Source organism: Trachymyrmex cornetzi, unplaced genomic scaffold (assembly GCF_001594075.2).
Source record: "Trachymyrmex cornetzi isolate Tcor2-1 unplaced genomic scaffold, Tcor1.1 scaffold299, whole genome shotgun sequence".
Lineage (NCBI taxonomy): Eukaryota > Metazoa > Arthropoda > Insecta > Hymenoptera > Formicidae > Trachymyrmex > Trachymyrmex cornetzi.
The window spans coordinates 951088-969768 of record NW_017297680.1 but is presented as its reverse complement, the minus strand read 5'-3'; the positions used below and the strand labels follow the sequence as shown (position 1 = coordinate 969768).

Sequence of the window (18681 nt, the reverse complement as noted above, 5' to 3'; positions counted from 1 at the left end):
CCGTCGCCGTCGTCGTCATCGTCGTCACCGTCGTCACCGTCGTCCTCCACGTTCTCTTCGTCTTGCACGCGAGAGACAGAGCGAAGAAAAGTGAGAGAAAGAGAGGGATAGCTTTTGGACGGATCGTGCGAGCAACCGAATCGATAAGACGCGTCCTAACATCCGAATGCACTCTCGCGGCTGCATCTGATTGCCCATTGCACATGCACGCCTGTTTGTGGATATTGGATTTGCCGCGAGACTTATGCCCGAGCCTCGCTTCGGCACGTTTCATAACGGCGGTTAGAAGCGGCGGCGGCGGCAGCGACGAGTGACGACGATTATGGGTTATCGATATTGCGGACTTAGCTCACCGCGCGCGCGAGCCGGGACGCTCATGGATATGCAAAAATGTAAAAAAGCGCTTTCCCAGACAACGGTGGGCGGGGGGTATTTGGACGGCGATCGTGTCGCCCTGGCGTGAGCAAACTAGTTTGCCTCTTTCGGGAACACGTCAAGAGACGCCGCCGGGTCCGAAAGCCTATGGCCACTGGACAAATTCAGGGCGGTGTTTTTGGTCGATGTCCGATAGTCTAACGACGAGAGGCGGTATAAAAAGAGGCACTGCACAGGAAAGGTGTGGAGAGGAGAAAATTTATGGAACCATTACAAAGCGGAAAACGTATGTTATAGCGTAAATTTTAGTTACAGAGTAAATTATGCAAACGTTTTGATACGTTTACACAATTTTGATACGCGCGTAAATATGTGTCTGTTTGTAAAGGAAAAATTGCACGTAGATTGTCTTTTTCATAAATAAAACTGTTTGGACGAAAAAATCGATTAAAGAAGTACGAAAAAATAAAAGTTTGTTTCTTGAAAAATATGAGTACCCGCCACATCAAGATTTCTTAATATTTATCACACTGTGCTGGTTCTACAGTTTCGTCTGACTAACACGCAAGTGTTCTACTTACACGAGAGATAGCGGTTCATCATTGCGAAAATGTATAGAGGCAATTAGCCGTGTCACATGACATTATGTTCTGTCAAAACTTTAGGCAGCTTTAGAACCGTTATTAACGTCTACAACGTTTCCGTATCGTATATTTCGTACACTCTAAAATGCTACCATATGATTATTCAAGCCGAAAATACGAGTTTAAATTAGTGATTACCTTGCAAATTTTGGAAGTTTAAATTAGAGAGAGAGGGAAAGAGAGAAAGAGAGAGAGAGAGAAGCAATTCATACATCCTGCTTTTCCACAAGAGGGACGGTAAATATCTCAGAGGGCTTTCAACTCTTTAAACGATCGTTTGAACGCGTAATTGCTATAACTGGATGCTGTAAGCATGGCGCGGCTTATGAATAGTAATTCGTGCATTATTATTAGCTTTGACTGCAATGATCTAATTACTATCAGTTTCCGATATCGTACTTATTAGTAGTCATCCAACGCAGATTACAAATGCGAATTCCACAGATGAATGAAACAAAGAACGGAAAGTAAGAATAATGACCCATATTGACCTCAGCATGAAATATATATATATATATATATATATATAGTTTAGTTTTTTTCTTAACAAAAATTATATGTAGAATATCTGACAATTTTCTAAATCTTGTACAGCAAATATTTTTTTATATTTCATTGATTATTATAAAAAAATATTTATTTTAATTTACAGATTTACTTTGAAGACTTCATGACAATATCGCAAGAAGATTAGATAATTGATTAATAAAAACTATTTCTGGAACTAGTCGTCCTATTAAAGTTTCAAATAGAGTTTTTATATCCCTTATATTAATGAATTATATATCATTGTTAAAGTAAGACACAAAAGTGAGCATTTCATACTTAAAAAAAATTAATATTTTACATTGTAAGGATAATATTCTTTTTCTGCTTTTAAGTCAAAGAGTAATGTTCTTTCATTCTGCACTCGGATACTTGGAGTCCGCTGTTAATCGAAGTCATGGGTAATGTCCGGAAAATTACCTAGGCATCCAGGATAAGATCCGAAATATCTTAATACTTATCTGTAGACAACATGACTTCCAAAATATTCACAAGGGAGAGAGCGAGAGAGAGAGAGAGAGAAGTTCCAGAATAACTACATAACAGATACAAGAATAAACACAGAATAAACACAGAATAAGCTACGAATTATTGTATCATTTATATCATCTCAATTCAAATAGATTTTTCAAAATTGAATACAAGATTACAATAAATGATAACGTTTCTCGAAATTTCCTTCTAATTGACTATTCGTTAAAGCGAATTATTAAAGTAGAGCAGATTTTGTAACGTGCTTTGATAATTTATCGATAAGGATCTCCCATATTCACAAAGAAGGATTTCAACTTGTATATACATTTGCGCTTTCAATTTTAAAATCGTCAAAAGTTCACACATTGAATTTCATCTTATTTTCGTATCGTTTATAAGCATTATGTTACCTTCTATTTGAATTTCAAATTACCACAAAAGACATCTCGCCAAGAATTCCCAGCCGTGAGATCCACCCGAACATGCGGCAATAACAAGTAGTAGCTGCAATAAAAAAAAAATAGAGGGAAGGAACAGTCGCTCGAAGTTACTTTTTCGAATAGTAGCGATGAAACATTCTTTTCAGGAGTCGAATACAGAAACGTCGTCGGTCGCGAAAATCCAATAAAGACGGTGCTCGTAAAGCGAAGCAAAGAAAGGATTACCATACCGACGAGAATAATGCACGATGAAATGTGATGGTGAATTATAACGGAATGTCATTATATTCTTAGAATGTTAAGAAAAAAATACGACATTTTTCGTTGCGATTTTACATATGTAAAATTGTGAGGATCTAACGATTTTCGCTACTATAATCTCGCGCATGTCATCTCTTATCTCCAGAAATCTAACACTGGCAATTTAATACTGAAAGACAGTAATTAATTACTTATTTTTAAAATTAATAACACTTATTTAATGTTTTTAGTACTCTAAATAAGCAATTAATTATTGTCTTCCAATAATGAATTAGCCATTAGATTTCTGTAAAAGATGGGCTCATTGTCAGTATTTAAATAATTTATACACATTGATTTAACATTATTTTCTTTAATATTATATTTTATTTACATTATTTATAGAAATGTGAGGTTCATATAAAAAAATATAAGACTCAAATTTTGATTGAAAATATCTTGATACAACCTACTTCGCTTTAAGTTATCTCGTTGAACACTGGTTCTTTGATTTTCTTTTATTTTAACTCCTGAAGTAGCTTGAAAGACGATACGCATAAGGTTATTACGGCACGATGTCCTTTTATGATTTTCTCTTCCAGCAGCTGCATGCTGCTACTCTTCTAGGACTCGCTTGAAAAGACAAAACACGCGGGTGCATTTCATGGATTCGATGCGCGACATAGAGGCGCGAGCCTAACTTGACAAAGAGTGCAGGCGTCGGAAGTGAAATGCAGCGCGATATAATGGTGCGGCAGACAAATGTCGATGTGCGAGCAACAAGTGCCGAGAGGGCCGTCTACTTCTGACAATGAGCAGGAAATCTGGCCGGCTCTCTACGGATACGTGTGCAAGTAGAGAGTGTAGGAGCGCGCGCTGGTCACAAAGAGGCATTGCAGTCACAATTAGCGATCACGCAAATTCAGGTCTCGTTTCATTCAGCGACAGCTGTACTTTATATGGAGTCTCCCAACACCGACATATCACACGGCGACGAGTCGAAAGCACCGCGGAGCACGAGAGCGCTTTGTTGTGTAAGGAACATAGTGGTATGGAGCGAGAATTGAATCAGTCATTCCGAACGAGCCCTGTCTTCACTAAAGTACGTTTTACGGCGAAGGTGGAAAAGCCGGTAAAATGAACGATAAAATAACGTTTCAATAGCGTAAAAAAGCGATCCGATGTTTGGAAGACAATCCTGGATGTTTCGTGAAATATTCGTGTCTATCGATCTCAATAAGAAAAAATTGTCCAAACATAAATTCAAACTATTTAAGACTCCGTAATAATGTATATCGATTCGAATTGATGCGATTACTTCTTACTACAAATTGAAAGAATTTTAGAAAAACATATTTATATTTTATATCGCTTATTTGCTACAAGTCTTTCGGAAAATAAAAATTGGAATGTTTTGATTCATTAAAATTTTATACAATTAATTTTTAAATGCAACCGTGATAACTGATTACAGGGGAATAAAATTATATTCTCTTAAAGTATATTTTTTAACATTTTCATTTTTTTTTCAATATAATTTCAAAAATTACAATTATAATAGCAAATGAGCAAATTATATATATTCGACTAAGAATATTATTACAATATTATCCATTGCATCAACTGATTTTCATTCACAAATGTGAATGCACGTTAATTGTTTAATATATATGTGTAAGTATTAATTGCGAGCGCCGCTCGAGTGTATAGTTTCTCGTGCGCGTGAAGAGCCGTGTCACGACCATAATAATTGGTAATTGATAATTGAGGAAATACGCGGCAGATAAGGGAAACAATAGCGCAGCGGCGTTTTGCGCGGCCAGGGAAGTAAACGATATATTAATCCTACAAATGTATACGCTTATCTACCTCCACGATCGCGTTTTTACAGTTTACACGCGATACAGTCATTAAAAGAGAATTCGATATGTATCGCCGCGTCATTATTATACCGCCTGATCTATCGCATACCCTGTAACTCTCGTTTTATATTCGTGACAGGTGTAATTTAGAAATCGAACGGGTACTTAGTGTGGGCCTCGGGTGCGAAATATTACCCGGAGATCGTAAAAGAAAACGTTAAACAGCAACAACGAGATTCCGTCCGATTTTATATGATATTTATGCGGACGTGAGCGGCAAGCGAGAAAACGCATAAACAATATGGATATAATTTTTAATTATTACGAAACGGCAATAAACATTTTCGAAATAAATCAGATCCCGCGAGTGTAATAGAACGTTAAATAGTAGATAGATATTCCTTTATAGTTGAAAAAATTAATTACTAATTTATGTCAAAGTGTCAGTGAATGATATTACCACTTATAAAGTGTATAATTATGCTATTATTCAAGACTGATGTCGACATCATGATTTACCTGATAAGCATACCAGTATAAAGCATATCAAGCGTACTACTATAAAGTAGCTACTTGTGATTTAAGTTTAGCAAAACGTTATATAGAATGATGGATAATTATTTAACAACCAACACATTTCTGCTAATTGATATTAGTATCATTATGAAACGTTTAATTATGTTATTATTTAACGCTCTACAAATACATATACCGATATAACGTAAATGAAATAGTTACATTTTGTTCCACAAATACGTGTACGTTAAAGGCCTTAATAATAGACGAGCTGTAATTGTCAAGTCATACCATATAGCTTACTGCGAATAATTAAATTTTCTAAGAGTTATACAATCTGAATAGATATCTAGACATTCTCTGGGTTATATTAATGAATTATAATCATAAATATAATTTACATTAATTCAAAAATAATATATTTCTTGAAAATTGTTATTTAAGGAGAATTCAATAAAATTTTAGAATTTATATATGTATAATACAATAATATAAGATTTTAAAATTACTGATAGATAAAAATGTGAAAGAGATCTTCGATGTTATCTGAAACCTGATGGAATCTTATCGTCGACGAGCTTCGATCCTACATCGATTTTTTACTAATACTTGATTAGGCGGGCATCTGATAGGAGCATCTATGATTTCCCGATAGTCCGATTCATTCCGACCTAATAGTGTCGTTTCATTCCAGTTCGATTCCAAGGTCGGTTGGATCGTTTTGGGCTCGGCAGTCGAATGTTGGTAGAATAGAGAGTCGATTCCGGTTTTCATGGTACCCTTGATTGTCTGCCCGATGTTGTTCAATGTGTTTCCGATATCATTCCAGACAGAACGCCTCGCTTGGAGGCTGCTGGCTTGTGTGGCGCACGTCAAAGCGACGAGCAGCAGAAGCACGCTCAGAAAACGTTGAGGGAAATAAAATCTCATTTCTCTCTGTATCTTTCCTTGAAGGCGCGAAGAACTGCCACCTTAAACAAACCTTAAACACGTTCGATACGTTATTGTGAGATATTTCTGGTATAGTATTACGTCAGAAAATCTATTGTCTAATATTTTAAAATATTAGACAATAGATTTTCTAACGTAATACTACATTTAAAAATTTAAAAGGTATAAATAGATAACAATTGTTATCTATTTATACATTAAAAATTTTTGAATTTTAAACTATTGCAAGTCAAGAATTATCGTAATGTTACAACATTAAAACAACGATCATCTCTCTTAGTTTATTCTCGAGTTTCAGATTCTCCAGTAATCAAGAGGAGTAGCGCGATAGTGTTGGGATACTCTGTATCTCTAATGGCTACAAACATCTGTAAACACTTTTAGTAGTGGATGAAATTGAGTAACTGTGATATGATTCATGTTATCAATTTATTTTCAAGTTCATAATATATAGAATAATACGGAGAACTTGAGTGTATTATCTTGAGTGTATTGTCGTAAAATTCTTTGAGTAATGTATGGCAAAGGAAAGTTATTATATTATAATATATTATATTATATTATTTTTTACACTCTGTCAGATATTAAAGGAACAATATAGTATAATCCAATCTCTTGAATTAAATAACATTCTGTTATTTTTAACTTTCATCATGTATGTCAAAATGTAAATCAATACATTTCTGGAGTTAGTTTCAAAATAAACGTCCATATTAATTTATGCACTTATTAATAATAAACTAAATTTAAGCCAAATTTAATATACTTTCTTGAATTCATTATTTATTCCGTTGTTTTAATTAAATTAACAACATGTTGAGTAAGACCAGTAGTGATTTATAGAAATGAATAAAAATAACTCAAATTGGGTATAATTTGATATTATGAATTTAACAGTGTATATTAAATTGTATTAATTAATATTAATTATATCAATTATAAATTACAATAATTAATATTAAATTATATAAATAAATATTACACTAAGTGTATATTAAATTAAAAATGTCTGCATCTTGCAAATTTTCTGTCGAAAAAGAGAATGTTTAAAAAATGTATTAGAACACAACTTATAATACGTCGAAAGCGCGACCAGAAATTGGCCACAAACTTATCAAATTTTTAATTATACTTTGAAGTATCTACGATAAGATGAATAATAGAAAACGTATAATGAGATTGAAAATGTACCTCCGTTTTCTATCTGTTCCAGACTGCGTCTGAAAGTGGTGCGCAATCGTGGAGAGTAGGTTACGTGCCGCGGAAAACGATGAATGGGTTGTCAGAAATGAGTTGTTCGGATCACGGTGGTGGAAGGTTCTTATCGTGCGGAATGAAGTAAAATACGAGCCTGTTCAGAAACATTTATGTGCACGTGCTCAATAATGTTTCCTCGCCCCTGTCTGCGCCTAGTCACGCGATTGCGCTCTCGTCTCGTCTCGCCGCGAATTCTCTGTATGTAATATAATACACACCATGTATTTTCTGTGTATTATAATACAGCCGTCGAACGCACTGTGATGCGAAACCAAATGTTATTATGGCATATCGTCCGTCTTCTCACAAACAGATTTTGAGTCGCAAGAGGTACCATCGCAAAATCGATACTGATGCATAAGTCGTATTGTTTTTTTTAACATTCTTTCTCAATTAATGTATTTTTTAGTATTTTTTCCAGAGAAATTAGAAAAGATATTGACTATAAGATTGTTTGAAATAAAAAATATAAATAATAAGAAGCAGAACAGCCACAACGTAAGATATCTTAAGCAAAAGTCATGTATTAAAAAATTTTTAATATTATAAAGTAAACGTTTCAGTCAAGTCTTGACCATCATCAGTACAATAAAATATAAAACGATGTTATAAAAATTAAAAAGAATATTAACAATTCTTCGCTAGTCCAAAATTAACGATAACAAAATTACGTTCGCTTATGAAACGAGTTGATAATATTTTAAGTCCAGAATTGAAGATGACAAATTTACATTCGCTTATGAAACGAAATTTTATTGCAAAATAAGTTCCTTGTTACTTGAAGATTTGTGAGCCTTCGTGTGAAAAATACGGAATTTCCAGATTCTAGTTAAATTTAAAAAAAGAGAACAAAATTTTTATATGCTACTTTTTGATATATTGTCAATAATAAGAATCGGTTTAGATTTAGCTTACCACGTATTTTATGACAAAAGTCCTCTCAAGTATAATTCGGAGTTTTTAATGTAAATTAACAATAAGTCTTTTATGTAAGAACTATTCTTGACAAAATGTGATTGTACGTACCTTGCGACAGTCTTTATAAATTATGTAAGGAAAGGAGAGAGAAGAAAAGTAAAGGGGAGTAGTTTATTGGAGAGTAAAGAGACTTTTTTCAATAATTGGTAGATAAATGTTAGCATTCTGTATCGCTCTGTTTATTCAAACTCATTGTTTGTCTTTTGATATGTGTCATCTCGGAGACTATCCTTTTATGATATGATTGTTCGGAATCTAAAGTTATTGTGTTCTCTCAATCAATCCTATGATCGTGATCTAGTTTGTGATGAGAAATAACAGACATAGTATTAATTGGTTTTTTTATGTTTTTTTATGTCATTATTGTATTCTTTTAAATGAGTTTTTAATTTCCTTTTTGTCTGTTCTACATATGAAGAGTTGCAGTCGAAACAATTTATTTTATACATGATATTTGAGTGATCTTCTTTTTTAATTTTATTTTTACCTGTTTTAATAAAAGTATTCAAACAATTCATAGGTTTGTGGGTAATTTTGAAATCAAATTTTTGTGTAAAAGTTTTTCAAATTTGTTTATAATAAAATTAGAAAACTTTCAATAATTGTGTGTGTGATGAGTTTCTGCTAAATGGCATCTAATGCATGTGCATTTAAAGGATCTAAAATTTTTCGTAATAAGGAATAATCTTATTCAAATACTGTTTAGTATTTTAACACGCCGATAAGTATGTAAAATCAGCTTAGAGCGACAATTCTTATTATTTATTATATGTATGTTCGATGACTTTCCAAAAGGATATAAAATTGTTATTATTTATTACTGAGGAATTATTATCACTGAGGAAGACTTTGTATGTCGAAATGTTTGTCGTTATATTAATGTACTTATGTAATTAAAATAAAATTTAATGAATTAAACTGTAATTGTTCGTTATAAGCCTTGATATCAATTATATTGCTTAGCATTTATACGAGTTTATTTATTTTTTATTTTATACCGTTTAAAATAATAAACAATTTAATAAATTCAAATTCACGTTACGTTGGAATATGCTACTTATCTATAAAAACTTATATATAAAAATAAAACTTGCAACAAAATTTAATAATATATGGACATCAAGATCGTTTCAAATTTATTTGCATGAAATGAACTATGCAATGACTACAAAGTGTAATCGATATTTTTGCATTTTCTGAGAGACTTTATGTTTCATCCATCTCCTCTCTTCGTTATTCGATATCGAGAATCGATCTAAAAGCAATGAATGCTATGGAGAATTTCTCGTTTTGCTCTGAGCAGTTTACTTTTTTAATCACGGCGCTGTTACAGTAATGGTAATTACAGCGTAGCGAGATATCGATCAAGCTTACGTGCCGGGTATTTTTAAAGAAGAAATCAACTAGAACAATTTTTGACAAATTTGTAGTTGACCACTTTTTGATATAATTTTAATTAATAGCATAAAAAATTAAGTAAATATTGATTTAAAAAATACTTTATTAAATTTTAGGAGAGTTAATGAAATCAGTTTTCAAAATAAAAATAGTAAAATTTTAATTTAAGTTAGATTATATTAACAAGAATTGACATTTGAATAAAAAAAGATTATTGAATGAAATTGACAATCTTTCTTATAGACAGTGACAAGCAATTAAATTTTTGCTTAGGAGAAATCAATTTGTTAAGGAACACAGTGATGGGATCCATTAGTTCTATTTCTTCAGAGCTGTGAAGATAGCTTCAGATTCCTCTATACGAAAGTGTTAGATAAATGAAGATAAGAAAGTTGAAGGAGAGAGAACTGTACATCAAACGTACGTACGTGAGAAAGGATTCCCTACCTGGTTGCGTTTTTGCACTTTGTATGCCAACGACGTTTTATATCTTGCCGGTACCTAGCTGTAAAATCCCGTAGTGCCTGCTCACAATGTAATAAACTCACTTCCAGGACGAATAACGAACGTTATTCACGGGGGACGCGCAGCCGTGGCGAAGGCTTTCTTTGAGCGACGGCAAGACGTAAATGCGAGAGCTTTCCCGACCACCAAGTCCCGTGTACATCTTGCCGACGAGAACGTATCGTTTTTTAACGGGCGTGTCAAAGGGGCGTTTGTTTTATCTGAATATATGTGAATCACTGAAGCGATAGACGCTATCGCATTTTTGCTCTCTCGCGTTTCCCATGCTTTCCATTATTAATCTGGATTTCTCGTTATTAATTCGAGTGGTAACTCTCACTATCTTCTCGACTCTTCACGACAGACATGCGTGTATATATAGTGTTATAATTAAGACTTGAGATCTCCTCGTGTACTCTTACATGGCACTAGACTCTTTAATCAATCTAGAATTACTTTCACATAAACGGGAAAGTTCCGATATCATTGCCTAATAATAACTTTTACGATACGAATAACTTATTCACTTAATCTCAAGCTTTTAAACGAGAGTTTATATTTTACAAAAGTTGTTTTTACTACTTTGAGGTATATTCAGAATTAGATGTTCACTGTTACAAAAATCATTGAGTGGAATAAACATTGCGCTGAAAAAGTCATTTACGTAAATTGACTAAAAAATCTATAGACGAAACAGAAATTTGTACTTTCAATAAATTTTTTTTTTTTTTTACTCATGCGCACATGTTTCCTATTAAACTAACTTTTATGCATAAAAAAATCTAAATTATTTGGTATAGTGATCAAAGGATTCAGGCTGTTCGTTAAACCGAGTTACTTAACCAACATGTGTGCGATGTACGTTTTTATTATTGGATATCTCTCCCGTTTTTGCTGGCTGTAATCTGACACGACTACAGGTCTCACGTGTATTACAAAATCCGTGTACACGAACAACATGTACCCGCATATTGAAAAGCAACTAAAGCCGTGCTGGTAACTACATGTCAGTAATAACTGTGTTACACTAACCGTGTGCAACGCGCGTTTGTATACACACGTATCGGATTTCGCGTATACGTATAATTTAAGCATCCGATATCATCGAGATCCGTGTGAACATTTTTTCTGGAAGATCTTATTAAGTTAAGGTCGATAAGGATTGTTCATGATGAAGTCGTAAAACGTCATTTATGTAAAATATTATACAGTATGTAAACGATATGTGCACACGTGTCACCTATCAACAAGGGGCGATAAAAGTGGCATAGCTGATTACACGCGAGGTAACAAATTTCAAATGTGACTGCGTAGTGCAGAAATGTCATGGGAACAATTCATCAAAGTAAACATTTACAAGTTCGTTCGGTGTAGATCTGATATATTTAATATAATAGATATATTAATATAAAATATGTCGCTCAATATTGTTCGTGTTAAAGCAATAACACATAAAGTTTCTACTCGTCATCATAAGAAGAAGTCGCATCAGTGAATATTGCAAAGCGTTGCAAAGTTCTGTGCGGCGAACGAAGATCCGATAAATAATTCGAGTTCAGTCTTCCGTGGAAGTTTCTCAAAATGTTTTCGTAAACATCTGTTCGATATATAAAATACATTCGTGCGTATTATTTTTTCCGCAGGGAATTCGTCATGCGTCAGATAAATAAGTTTTTTTTTGCTCGGACTTGTTTTGCAGTTATTAATTATATTTTTATAAATAAATATATATATAAAACTATAAATTAGATTTTTATACATATTTTTTATAAATTATATAAAAATATAAGTATTATTAATATTTTATATAAATATATTATATTTATGTACATGAAAATATAAATATAATAAATATGAAATATTATTATAGAAAATTGTATATAAATCACATCAATAATACTTTTTCATCATCAAAGCTACGGAAGAAGAAATCTTATGCTTATATCGTTAGATTCATTTCTCGTAAATTAAAATTTGCAATTTTACCACAGCAAATATTGCTTGGAAACTGTGGGCATGCTAAGTGGAGTCTGCTCTTTATGGTCGTCCAACCGCAAGATAATTTTTTATAGCGCGCTTGAGAGCGAGAAATTTAATTGCCCAAGTTTGCTGCTTTACAACTTTGTATCTTGTACGTTTCAAATATTGCATCAAAATGTTTCGTCGTGCTCAAAACGATTGCAGTCGCGATAAGTTCTACACGAGTTTTTCTACAGAGCAGTGGAGTAGTTAAAATTTTTGAATCAGTATGGAAACTCTGCTGATGTATTTTTATAATTTTTATTAATATAAAATATTCTTATTAATAACATTTTTTGTTTTTACTAATATTGGGTAATTCTTACTGTTGAATAAATTATTATATTTAAATAAAGGAAAGAATTTTATTGAAAAGTCTGAACATTTTTAGGGAGATACGGATTTCAAAATAATTTTGTTGGACCATTAAAATAATTATATAAAAAAAGCATGGTGAGCAAAGCTGCAAAAAGTTTTGACATTCAAGCAATTAACCAGTTTGAATGTTCTACATAATTATTTTAATAGTCCAACAAAATTATTTTTAAATCTATATAGCTAAATTTTAAATATTTCAATAAAACTGTTCTTTCTGTATGCATTATAAATTTATATAACAGAGCTTTTTTGTGATAAATTTAAGTAAAAATTTTCTTTCTCACAGCAAATGAGTTTATTAACTATTTTATTGAGGCACACACTCATTACAATAAATGATGTAATTTATTTCTGAAAGTCCGTAGTGATCAAGAGATTAAATTGGTGTGATGACAGACGGGTTTAATTACGTTAACCTTAATTTAATCGTCCCAAGTCCATCGTGTTTCATAATTATGTACCTGGTAATGACCTTAAATTATAGGACAACAAATCAGACTGTTTAAGCATATGTAATTTACCAATATTTACACATATCGATCCGCGTACCTAAGGCCATTTATATCACTTTCATGCACATTGATGCAACTTCCGAAAAAGGAAATTGCATTCACCGAATGACAACGTGAAAAGTTTAATTCTTCGCTTGGTGCTTTCATTAAGTCCTTAAATAATTTACATTCACGCGCTCGCAGGTCGTTAGGATAATTTATGCGCTTTTTATGCCGTAACGGTCACCGTAGCAAATATTTCATCCATGTTGATCGTTCCTCAGAAACATAAAAACTATACAGTTCTAATGCGAATTTTATAACAATGGAAAGCAGATGCCACAAGTTTGATTATAATTTTCACTTTTCATATTAACATTAATTCTTTTGATTATATTTCAACTGCAAGATTCAAATTAATGTTCAGTTAAATTTTTTAAATATTTTTATCAGAGAAATTTTACCAGAAACGTATACATTAAATAATTCTTTTTCTTCCTGTTGTAATACACACGAGTTAGTTTAACATCGCGAAATTATGATACCGTCGAGCGAGGAATTTACGTCTAGTTGCACGTGAAAAAATTCGCCGTGGCAATTATCGTCGAGGTTTTATTTCCGTTAACAAAGTTTTTATCGTCGTTCACGATCGCGTCTACAGTAGGAAACGTTTTTAATGTATTCACGCGTGACTCTTCACGTTCATCTCTACGCGCAGCAGGAATACAGAGAGTGATTTATAAAAGGGAGGATACAACGTGTGAGATAAACTTGATTCTTCTCGGTAAAATCTGCATGGTAAAAAAACTCGGGCAGTTAATCACGCCAAAGTTAATTAGCGCGTGATTAATTAAACGTATGTCAAGGTATCAAATCGACTGATCTCCCGGGAGTTCGCTCTCTGACTCCAGTTCGGAACTTGGAATTAATTAACCTTTCGTCGATCTATCCGGACAAATTAAGCAAATCATCTTAGTGAACGAGTATTTATGCACGGATGCGTATGCAGCTACATCGTTGACTCTTTAATTTATTATCAGATGCATTCGCGGAGTCGGTAGATCGTCGACTCATACTTTATTTAAAATTGGTATGTACGTAGAGTTGCCGAATGCACCTTTTCATTCAATCTCAGCCTTTTCTTTTTTAATTAAGACGAGGGTGACTTGACCGACTCGCAAACATGGAGATATGCGTGTGCGTTTTCCAGCACGTGAAAATTGCAAATGCACGTTTATCGATAGTGGAATCTTGCGACACAAATTCAATAATAAACGTAATAATATATTTATACAAATTTATCTACTATCGCAATATTCTCGACTGATAGTAACATTATTTATTCATGCTGCAGGCAGTATCGATAAACGATCCTTCTTGCGCACATTCTGAAAAATAATATTTATTGACATTGCAATTTTTAACTCTGTTTATTATTTTATTTAATGACAGATAAATAAATGTCTATAATATTATATATATATTATTTATATATATTATAATTTATTTTTTAAAACTTACCATTAGAGCTTCTCAACTACTTGATCCACTGAGTTATACCTGAATCGGAATATGGTAGATGTCATTCAAAGTATCTCGAAGCTCTTTTAACTATAGTAAATAATTGTCCTTTCAATATTTTTGTTAATAAAATATTTTCTACATATCCAGGAAACGTATAAAATTAAAAAGTATATAAAAAAATCTATTAGCGATAAAAAAGCAATATAATTTACATGTATTATGAAATAATTATAAAATCTATTAGCGATAAAAAAGCAATATAATTTACATGTATTATTAAATAATTATTTCCCCTGATTTCTCTTAAATATTATTTGAAAAGCGTATATTCAAATTAATAATTTAACAACTTTTGTAATTTAATTTATAAATTAAAAAATATTATATATGTGCACATAATGTAATGTACTCAAATATTGTGTATCAGCCACGGTATTTAACTAACACATGTTATATATTTCTATAATTTCGACCGCGTATTTATTGCTCGGCATATTAACTGCTTTACTACGATAATATAACCATTTTGCATGGAATTATTTTACATAACCGTGTATTTGCGCATAAAAGTCGATTGCAATTCCATCTATTAGTGAGGCGTTATTATCTCTAGAAATCTCAATTAACTATTTTATAAACATCATTAAATTTACTATTTATTTAAATTTTGGAACGATAATAGGGACCATCAGAAAGTTTATTTAAATAATATTTTGTCCGTTTCAAAGAAGCAAAAATATTTCCAGGAGGAGAGAAGATCCCTCAATGTTAAAGATAACTTTATAAAAGTATGCCGTGTCTACTAGAAAATTTCAATTTTATTTTAGTCTGTCGTCGAGACGATCGATATAACGTTGCATGCGATTAGGAAATTCTCGCGAAATTAAATTTCCACGAGAATGAACGTAGTTTGTGCTACACTATAGTTATGTACTATAATATATCGCGTGAGAAGAGGAACAATAATAATCTTACTATGCGTTCGCATCCGGGATCGCAAGAGGAGATATTTAACAAATTCCCAATTTCATAACATTGGATATCAAAAGCGAGACGCGAGTCTCTCTCTCTCTCTCTCTCTCTCTCTTTCTCCTTCTTTGTACAGGTGAGTAAACAATCGGTTGACATAAGCGAACACAATATATCGATAATTGTGAACCGAGAGAGTAATGCAAATTGGGACTAAGGTAATGCCACGAACACGATGCTATCGTTACCTGATGGGACTTCCTCTTGCGTGCTCGTATATTTGCGTATACGTGTGCAGCTTTGAACATGAGCCACATTCGTACATACGTACACGCACACACATACGGACGCAGGTTGCACACGTATATGTGTGGTATACGTATGATTTGCCGGAATCGGCTTTGCGGTCGACCAACGAATATATCACTGCAGCTTTTGTAGCTTTGATTCCGATCGCCGACGAGAGAATGAGGGTCAGCGGTGCACCACCCGACTATTTTTGTGCCGTAGGTACCTCTCCGAAATGAAGCTCTCGCATTGGCTTTTCCACTTGTGATCGTTGCCAGCAGCAACTCTCCCTCGAAAATTGCCACTTTGAATGAAGATATAAGGGACAATTTATATCCCTTTGACGTATGGATTTTGACAGTACGCCGCACCGTACGCCCCCGGCATATAAACAATCGCTATTATTTACATTATATAGCAGAGAGAGACAAAGCGGTTAAGCTGTGCGAACACTAGGATTGTTATATGTATTGTGTGCGTTAAATGTAAATATATTATTCGAGAAAAAAAGAGAGAAATAATAATAATATTAATGCTGAACTTAATGTCATGTTGAAAGATAAGAGGAGGGTGGTTTGAGTAAGCAGAGAACCATCAACCCCATTTCAGTAGCAAAAGTGAAACGACATAATCCGTTATTCTTGGAAATTGCAGAAAAAAAGAACTATGAATCACCTGATGGACTTCTCTCGTTCCCATTTTAAAGCCACGTGGATTTGCATTTAAGTCAGTTGATACGGTCGTACGCATCAAAATCTCGGAATCCTCTCGGTTGAACTATTAAGCGAAGCTAGCTTTTTCTTATCCATTATGAAGATAGGCAATGAAAAAACAAAGTTCACTTTTTAATCATATTAACGCGAAACGTAAAAGCATTAGATTATTTGGATTGTGTAACATTACCGCATTATCAAGTCTAGCTGCAGTAGCTGAGTTGACAAAGTTAAACAAGAAATTAAACAATGAAGGAGCCTTATCTCAAACGTCACGTTAACAAACATGTCTCGCCATATGACCGTCTTCTTTGGACGAGAATCATCGATCCACCTTATCTCCACACGATCCCCATTGTACTCAGCGCTTTAGCGAGTGCCGATGGGACCCGTAAGCACGATGGCGCAAGAAAGAAGGGCTGAAAGAAGCGTGCCAAGCTCGGAGGGAGGCGCCTCAGAGTAGGAGGATGACACACGAGGTAGTACAGTCGTCGGATGAAGGGGACTCCCTTTTCGCGGCCGGCATTAAAGCCATTCCACGTAGCTGGCACCGAAGAGTCTCCCGGGGATAACGCTCTACGGCATTCGACGCGGCTCCCGAGGGATTTAAAGAATGGAAAAGCTCGCGTTATACCTTCGCGTACAGACACCCCATCGAGCACGAGCGCGACGAGTTAAGGAGGATAGAATCTCCTCGCGAGAGACGGTAGTAGTCGCGAATAAATAAAAATAACGTCGCTCCCTGCGAGAGACGGGTGGTAAATGAGCCGCTCCTCGTGGATCATTTGTCACCACGCCCCGGAGCTGAGCGCGCTTGATATTACCGTTGTGAGCCGAGGGTGTCATTACGCGACGTCGGTCGATCATCGGGCACGCAGCGTTTATGCGGACGTTAATTGTCGCTATTATTTTACGTTCGTGTACATCCGCTACGCGCCGACGGTCCGAAACAGCAGTTCCGCGCAAATGAAAAATTCGCCTCTACAATATCTCGTACGTTCATGTATGTCATTTTGTGTATACGTTATTGTGTATACATAAATTTCTAGAATGTCAATAAAAATACGTCATACGTTCACAAATTCAAAGATTCCCATCCATCATAATACCCCCTGATTATTGTAATTATATTGTTGTAATAATTGACGTTTGTGACTAGAACGCATAATGATGGACAATTTATCAATTCAACCATTAGCGATAATTATAGTTCACGGGCACTATGGCTTCATTCGATTCTGGAAAATGTTATTGACAGATGGGTAAACCGGGTAAATATATAACAATGTTCCTTGATCATGAATCATATTTATGAGACAATGTAAGTATATTTATGAACGTATTTTACAAATATAAAATATTTCTCGGATAATTTTAACACAATATTTCAATTTCGAAATTGAATTTTAGAAATCCAAATCGCCTGTATTATATGTATGTATGATACGTAGAAATTGTCATTGATAGATGGTTGAGCCGGTTAAATGTTTCCCTTGATCATGAATCATATTTATGAAGTAATATAAATGAGGTGATATGAATATTTATAAAGCAGAATACACACACACAGAGACAAATGTAAAATAATTCCCCAGATAATTTTAACACCATATTTCAATTAAAAATTTTAAAATATTGAATTTTAGAAATCGAAATCGTCTTATACTATCTTTATATTACCTTGAAATTAATAAGTGCTGTAATACAGATTTGAATTTTTACAAACTTAAATTGCACGCAAAGTTGGACAATAAATTCAATCAAATATATTCGTATGGTGAACTTACAGCTGTTCCGCACCGCGGTCTCATTCGACGACGGCGAATTAAAAGTTTGGGACGGTATAACGGCTGGTTTATGATGCGCCATACGGTGGGAAACAAGGTGGAACATTTTAGTGCTGTGGAGTTTTTTTCCCACATGACTTGTAACTTTTCGCGAAAGCGACTTGAAACTTTCGGGATACAGCGGAATACACGCGAGCTGTATGAAATATGACAGGATGCCATTAAAAGAGCTAATGAGTATATACGCTGTGTTACGTATTTCTGTAACGGACGTACCGTCGGGATTTGACGTTTCGTACGAGTATCGCGAGTACTCGTACTGGAGTT

At 33.8% G+C, this 18681-nt stretch overlaps 1 protein-coding gene across 5 annotated transcripts; it reads right to left on the bottom strand.

The window, feature by feature from the left end:
• Nucleotides 1-5566: 5566 nt before the first annotated feature.
• On the bottom strand, nucleotides 5567-15906 carry LOC108762402 (secapin). Of its 5 annotated transcripts, none has more exons than XM_018509383.1 (2): nucleotides 15815-15906; nucleotides 5567-6079 (listed from the first exon to the last, which is right to left on the bottom strand). In XM_018509383.1, the coding sequence occupies exon 2, from the start codon at nucleotides 6025-6027 to the stop codon at nucleotides 5662-5664; it is 366 nt and encodes a 121-aa protein (XP_018364885.1). In that variant the 5' UTR covers nucleotides 6028-6079; nucleotides 15815-15906; the 3' UTR covers nucleotides 5567-5661. The 5 variants fall into 5 exon arrangements, with proteins under 5 accessions (XP_018364885.1, XP_018364883.1, XP_018364884.1 ...); XM_018509381.1 differs by lacking the exon at nucleotides 15815-15906 and adding an exon at nucleotides 10129-10343; XM_018509382.1 differs by lacking the exon at nucleotides 15815-15906 and adding an exon at nucleotides 8224-8273 and having other exon boundaries at nucleotides 5567-6083.
• Nucleotides 15907-18681: the final 2775 nt, after the last annotated feature.